The following is a 7,877-nucleotide window of genomic DNA, read 5'->3' on the forward strand; positions in this document are numbered from 1 at the left end:
TATACTGGCTTACCTACGCATTTGACTCCAGCATCTTCACTATGATCACAGTTACTAACACCCCATCCTCCTGATCTACAGTTCTTCAGTGTTGACTCTGATCCACTACAGGCCACATCATCCATCCAGATTGGTCCTGATCCTGGTCCAAAACTAGCACTATCCAGAGCCTCTAAAGCCTCTCCACATCCCAGCTCTCTACACACCACTGCAGCATCAGTCATATCCCACTCATCATCACACACTGTTCCCCACTGACCATTATGAAGAACCTCCACTCTTCCACTGCAGGGACTGTTACCACCAACCAACCTAACAGTCTCCAAATCTGTACATGAAAGAAAGAAAGGGATTTAACCACCTACAAGAAGAATATTGCAATGTTGAGAAACATAAGATATAAAAAAGTTAGTAAATACAAATATCTATGTACTTCAAGATGGACGAGAGAATATTACAAATAATCCTCTATTTAAATTGTTAGCCTGTAAAAGCTCAAAATTAATCGACAGTTAATGAACTGTTTATCTTAAGATAAAATTTGTAGATTATACTTAGACATCTATTCAGTTTTAAGAGATATAAGGCCAACATAGATAAACTTCTCATTTAAACAAGTATAATTTCACCTCTTGCTGTCTATTTTGTACTCACCAGATGTGGTTAGAGTGATTATATTGAAGAGTAATACAAGTTTCAGACATCCCTCCATCATCTTCTGCTCGTCACACGTCTGTTTGACTGTCAGCACAAGTTTCTCCTCTGCTCCCTCAAACACACTGAAGAAACTGGCTCCTGTCAGCCCCCTAAAGAGAGAGAGAGACTCACAGCTGCCAATGACACTCACTGTTACCTTATTAGACACAACAGAGGAAATCATCAAACACAATCAGGGACAAATCAGAAAGCAGCATTTTTATTTTCTCCATATATATCAATAAAGTGTGAGCGCTGATGAGCGGGACTCCTCCTCCAGCGTGAAGAGACACTTCACTGAGGACAGACTCGTGTCATTCAGAAGTCAGTGTGGAGATAAAGTCACACTAAACTTAAAGCAGATTGATACAGAAACACTGCAGCTTATATTCAGCATCAAAACCTGAACACAGCAGACACAAGCACTGATGACTGACTGCTCACTTACTGAAACTTTATTTTAAAATTATTTTTCTATAAATGTATAAATTAGAATAAACTGCACATTTTAATGATTTTTAATAAATAAATGTGCACAATATTAGGTGGATTTTACTTCACCATTATGATGTTCTAATCTAAAGCACAATAAACAGTATGTTAATATATTATCAAATGACTGATAAAGACTGATTGTGTACAAGAGCAGAAAGCTATTCAGAAAGGATCTGTAAATAAACATTATTTTCTGTTCTAAAGATATTAATTTGGCATCATGTAAAACTTAAGTCATTTTATGTTTAACACTACATTGTGCAATACATCCAGCAGATGGCAGCATAACACTTATTATTGTAAAGAGCAGCAGACAAGAGTCTTGTCCTTGTGTCACCACAAGAGGGAGCTCCTCACTTTTTTCCAGACAGAATATGTTCTTTTTTTTATTCACAGCTACATTACTGTGGAGGGCCAGATTACTCAAAATTAAACAATTACTATGTACATATACATGCTGAAATATATAAATAAATTGTGGAAAACATAATGAAATAATTAAATACATAAATTAATGCAGAGATGCAGAAATAAATGAATATTTATTCATTCATAAATAATCTTCATTTATTTATGTATGTATTGATTTATTAATTTCTTTATCTATTTATGTTTAATTATGTATTTATTTATTCAGCCATTCACTTATTTCCTCCCTCCACATTTCTTTTCTTTCTTTTTTTTTTTTTTTTTTTTGACATTTAGGAATTACAACTGCAGTCAGGGGGTAAAAAAAGTAAAGCAAATAAACAGACATAAAAATACATATACAAATTCAGAAAAAATTTAAAGGCTAAAGATGTGAAAATGCTTACAGATTGAAACGCATTTTGCAGCTTTCTTGTTTTTCAGTCCCACTATTGTATTTAGGTATTGCAAAATTTTTGCAAAAATAAAGGCTTATTTCCTCCAAATTTACATTTATGAATACTAAATTTAGCTAATAGAAGAACCAGATTAATTAAATAATATTCCTTATGGTAAGATTTGTCATAAGAGAAAAAACAAATAATAAATTTTTGAAGCACAGTTGAAAGCTGGACATGATATGAGCCTTAATAAAGGAACAGAAATCTGACCAAAAACAAACTGAATGAGGACAACTCCAAAATAAATGATAAAATGTTTCATCATGTAGATCACAAAATGTACACAATGTATCAATTTCACAATTAAATCTGTTCACAAGGAAATAATTACATGGGTACATTTTATAAATAAGTTTAAGCAAGATTTCTTTGATTTTATTAGTAATTAAGTATTTATGTGGGAGTTTCCAGATTTTAAACCATAACAAATTATCGGCATATCCATTCCAGAATGACATAATAGCAGGTCTGGAGACAATATCCCTTTGAAACAAAGCCCGTATACAACGGTTATTATTGTTAATACAGGGATTAGAGAAACAGATCCGTCCTATTTCAGTATTAGCAGGATCCAACGAGCATGGAGAGAGCAGAGGACAGGTATTTTTAAGAAGAATTTTAAGACCAGAGGGGATAGCATCCATAACCACAGCAAAATCCTTAGGAGTAACTAGAATATTATATTTAGAAAGAAATTCAGAGTAGGTCAACATAAGACCATCATGGTTATAAAGTTGCCTGACAAAAATTATATCATTACAAAACCAATTCAAAAGAAATAAAGATTTAGATTTATATAGAATGTGCTTATTATTCCAAATAAAACACCTGTTAGGAGAGAAGTTGTGTTTATAGATTAAATTCCAGGAAAGAAGCATCTGTTTGTGAAAATTAGACAGTTTTAAAGGAAGTTTGGTAATACTGTAGTCACAAAGTAAAAGGAATTGAAGTCCACCAACTTGTGAAAAGATAAATTGAGGAATAATATTCTAGATAGATGTTGGTTTTTTAAGGAATTGCTTAATCCAGTTAACTTTGAAGGTGTGATTAAGGGTGGTAAAATCTAAGAAATTCTGGAGTTCATAACCACAGATTTTTTTATATAGTGGGTTTTATTTTTCCATAAGAAGTTAAATAACATTTTATCAATAATTTTACAAGTATTATCGTTAACTGCTAGGGATAGCGCTGCATACGTAAGTCTCGATATGCCCTCTGCCTTTGTGATCAGTACTCTCCCCCTCAAGGATAGGTCTCTTAGTAACCACTGATTTAACTTTTTCTTTGTTTTGTCAATGACTGGTGAAAAATTAAGTTTACATCGTTCCTCTTCATTCTTACGATCTTAATACCTAAGTATGTGATTTCATCTTTAATGGGAATATTACATATTGACAGAAGATTACTGTTTTTAAGAGACATTAATTCACACTTATTTAAATTCAAGTAAAGCCCTGAAGCTTTAGAGAACGTGTGGATAATATTAAGGGCTAAAGGTATTTCCCCTGCATCTTTTAAAAAAAGGGTAGTGTCGTCTGCTAATTGGCTTATGATAATTTCTCTGCCAACTGCAGTGATTCCTCTTAAAGGGCTCTGTTTAACATGGTCTGCAAGAAGTTGTGAACAAAGTAAAAATAAATAAGGAGAAATAGGGCATCCCTGTCTGATACCACGACTGAGATTAAATCTGGGTGAGGTGCCATTACGCAGCTTGATTGAACAATTTGCATCATAATATAAAGTTTTAATGGAGTTAATAAAGATATCACCAAAACCAAATTTGTTTAGGGACGAATATATGAAATGATGTTCAATAGTATCGAAGGCCTTATGGAAGTCTAAAAAAAGAATGAAACTCTCATCTGGATATAGATGTGGGTAATCAATGAGGTCCAGTACCAAGCGAAAGTTATTTGAAATGTGTCTATTACGCATAAAACCTGACTGTGTGTCATCGACAATGGAATCCAGGGTTGTCTTAATTCTAGAAGCTAATATAGAGGCTAAAATTTTATAATCATTATTAAGGAAATTGGTCTCCAATTGTCTAACATTAAAGTGTCTTTTTTTGGTTTGGGAATTAAGATAATTAGGCCTTGTGTCAGGGTAGGCGGGAGCTTACCATACTCAATAGATTGTAAGAAGAGTTTTAAAAGGAAAGGAGCAAGTTCTTCTGAGAAGGTTTTATAGAATTCAGAGTTTAAACCATCTATACCAGGGGATTTATTCAGCTTGAGTTCTGTAATAGCTTGAAGGACTTCATTTAAACATATAGGACTATCACAATGTTCTTTTTGAGCTTCACTTATAGTTTTCGAATTAGTAAGACTATCTATAAAAACAAAGGAATTATCCTCATTAAATCTTGAATTGTAGAGGGTGCTAAAAAAGGTTGAACAGTAATCTGCAACGTCCTTTGAATCACTTGTTATTGTAGCATTAATATTCAGTTGCACAATTGTATTTGTTTTTGCATGGATTTTTTCTAAATTAAAGAAAAATGTTGAATTATGTTCACTTTTTTCCAACCATCTCTGTCTAGATCTAATGAAGGCACCCTCTGCCCTCCTTTTATAAATATCATCTAATTGGCTTTGAAGTGTGAATAATTCAAGATATCCATTATCCGACAAGTTTGGTGATTTATGAGTAAAAGACATAATTTTATAAATTATCATCTCCTCTTCCAACTTTCTAGCTTTAGACAATAAATTACCAAATTTTCTAAGAAATTTACAATCTTCAAATTTTAAACAACTCCCAATTAGTGCAATAGTTATTACTAATCTGAGCTATATTCCAATATTGTGCAATCAAACTACGAATGGTCATCTTAACAAATTCATGTTCCAATAATGACTTATTGAGCTTCCAATAAGAATTATGGTAGTTAGAGGGAAGAGAAGAAAGTAACGAAATGTTAACAGATACTGCCTTATGGTCTGTTAATGGCGTGGGAAGAATATTAACAGAAATATCTTCTTTGTGTAAATTGCACGGTGTTAACCAGTAGTCAATACGAGACATAACGGTACAGGACTTATTATTCCATGTAAAAGAGCGAATACCAGGGAATTTCTCTCTCCAAATGTCTATTACACTAAATTTCTGCATAAAAGTCTTTAAAATGGAGTTATGATAATTTACACTGCGAGGTGGCCATCGGTCAAGGGACAGATGAAGAACAGATGAATTTGGGAATTTAGATAAAAAATGTGTAATACGACTCTCTAAAGTTTTGAATAAAGCATCGGTTTCAATTTTAGAATTGTACCCATAAAAATTAACAATAATCATAGTCACCAGATCTATTTTAATAACTAAAATAATGAAATGACCAAGGGGATCACCCTCTGAAAATAAAATTTCCCCCGAAAATTTGTTTTTTAAAATTGCAACGCCAGCTGTACGCTCAGACCCATGAGCAAACCAAACATCATTACCCCATTGAGCTTTCCAGAATTTTACATCTTTGGGTGTAGAATGAACTTCTTGAAAGAAACAAAAGTCAGATTTCTGCTGTTTAGCAAATAAGAACAATGCTTTACGTTTAACATTAAACCTTAAACCCCTGACATTAAGTGAATATGACATGAATAACGACATGAATATAAGATGAACAAAAGAAACAAGAACAGTTTTAGAAAAACTTCCAGCCCCTTTTAATTCAAATAAAGAATTAACCCGGTTATGGGACTATAAATGCTAAGGCTAACATTAACCCACAATTTACTTGGAGTAGGTGTAATAAGCATTAGCACACACTTACAAGTTGGCTTAACAGATCGGTTAGAAAATTGTTCATATGTAAGATGAAAATCACTCAATTTCAGGTGGGTAACTGCACCTCTTTCCCATCAATGAATACGCGCACACCGACAAAGAACGCTCGTTTTCCTTCCTTCCTTGCAGCTTCAATCAACGGCCACCTCCTCATCCTCAGCAGGGGCGGACTTTACCATTAGGCAAAGGTCGGCAATTGCCTTGGGCCCCGAGCTACCTAGGGGCCCCCAAAATGCCCCATTAACTTGCTTAAAGATTTTTTATTTTTTTTACTTCGTGCAAAATATATATTTCTAAAACTCCATTTGCAAAAAATGGCATCAAATCATTAGTGTCGCAGACAGGAGGGCCCCCCCCCCCCACCTCACTACATTGGACTATTCCATTATTTCACTTACTGCGCATCTGCGAAAGTGACAAGGCTGTAATGCGCCAAAAAACTGACAAAGAAGAAGTGATTGACAGTGATAGACATTGTGTACAGAGAGAGAGTGTTGACAGTAAAAATGAAGCGAAGCTACCCAAGCGGTGCTGAAAAAAGGAAGAAACAGGAGGAAAGCAAAAAGTTTTTAGCAAAATTGATGAGTAATGAGTAGGCTACTAGCAGTCACTAGCCGCATTTCCACTGTCGGCCCGGTGCGAGCCAGGGCTTAAAAGAGGCCGTTTGTTTGCATGCTTTGTTATATATTCAAATTCAAAATCATCGATGTTTTAACTATAGAATTGATTTAATTTATCAGGACTCAAAATTAATCACACATAAATACACTTACTTCTATTTTATTTATTTTTAACGCTTATGAAAATAGCCTGCTTATTCAGTCGAGTCTGCTTCTGTTTATTAGCCACAGTATAGCCGTCACATTTAGAATGAATGATAATATCTCTATTTTTATAAAAGCTTCCGAACAAAAAACATTATTAGGCTATATTCTTTTATGATAGGCAACGTGAGATAAACTCTCGAGACGAGGCTTGTGAAAGATAATATAAGTTACTTAATACACGATTGTGATAGAGAAAAAGAAGCTGACGTCTGATTCCTTCAAGCGGTCATATTTTACCATGTTTACTATATGTTTAGCGTGCATATCTTTTTCATCGCTTATAAATATTTCTGCCTTGTATGGTGATTATCCACATTGGATCAAGTTATTTCAAACACTCGCTGCTGACTGAAAGAGAGTTTTGAGCTCAACTTATTTAAAAAAAAAAAGTGTTTAATGCTGGTGTTAAAGCTGTTATCTTTCTGAAATGATCCTCGGCGCAGACTCGCTATTTTTATAAAAGCTCCCGAACAAAAATCATTATTATATTTTGATGATATGCAACGTGGAGCTAAACTCTTGAAACGAGATGACAGATAAAATGTTACTTAATAAATACACAATTGTGATAGAGAATAAGAAGCTGACGTCTGATTTCTCCAAGCGGTCATATTTAACATGTTTACTGTGTAACGTTAATGTTTAGCGTGCATAGTCTTTTACATCGCTTATAAATATTTATGCCTTGTTTAGTGATTATAATCCAAATCGGATCAAGCAAACACTTGCTGCGAACTAAGAGTGAGTTTTGAGCTCAACTTATTTTAAAACGTCGTTAATGCTGCTGTTAAAGCTGTTATCTTTCTGAAATTATCCGCGCTGACGCTCTCTAGACACGGAGAAACTCCGCCTTTGTTCATAACCCCTCCTCTAGCCCCAGCTGGCCCGCTTTGGCCCAAGGTTTTCGTCGGGCCAAAAAACCCTGGCCGTTGGCCCCGAAGAAGCCCCGGAAGTGACAGTGGAAACGCGACTGGCCCTGCCACGCACTAGCACGCCGGTCTTAGCTCGGTAGTGGAAACACGGCTATTCTGACCAATGTGTTACACTTGAACTTGAAGATGACCAAGCACTCTGGCCAAAACATCTCACTGACAAAGAACGCTGCTTAATAGTGCAGAGGCCCAGTTCAGAGCAAGGATAGAATTTATCCTTTTTATTTTTCTTCTTTTTTTCTTACAGATACAACTCCAGATGTCTATACATCATT

The 7,877-nt window shown here is 34.7% G+C and overlaps 1 protein-coding gene across 1 annotated transcript in view; it reads right to left on the bottom strand.

The window, feature by feature from the left end:
* Window positions 1-6,005, bottom strand: part of LOC113072999 (deleted in malignant brain tumors 1 protein-like) — a gene marked incomplete at its 3' end in the record, with an annotated part of 111,366 nt that extends 105,361 nt beyond the window's left edge. The window contains exon 1 of the mRNA XM_026245878.1: window positions 5,908-6,005. Coding sequence (XP_026101663.1) covers window positions 5,908-5,918 — 11 coding nt within the window. The remainder of the gene's footprint in view (window positions 1-5,907) is intronic.
* Between the last annotated feature and the right edge of the window lie 1,872 nt (window positions 6,006-7,877).

The sequence above is a fragment of the Carassius auratus genome, unplaced genomic scaffold (genome assembly GCF_003368295.1).
Source record: "Carassius auratus strain Wakin unplaced genomic scaffold, ASM336829v1 scaf_tig00011242, whole genome shotgun sequence".
In the NCBI taxonomy this organism is placed as follows: Eukaryota; Metazoa; Chordata; class Actinopteri; order Cypriniformes; family Cyprinidae; genus Carassius; species Carassius auratus.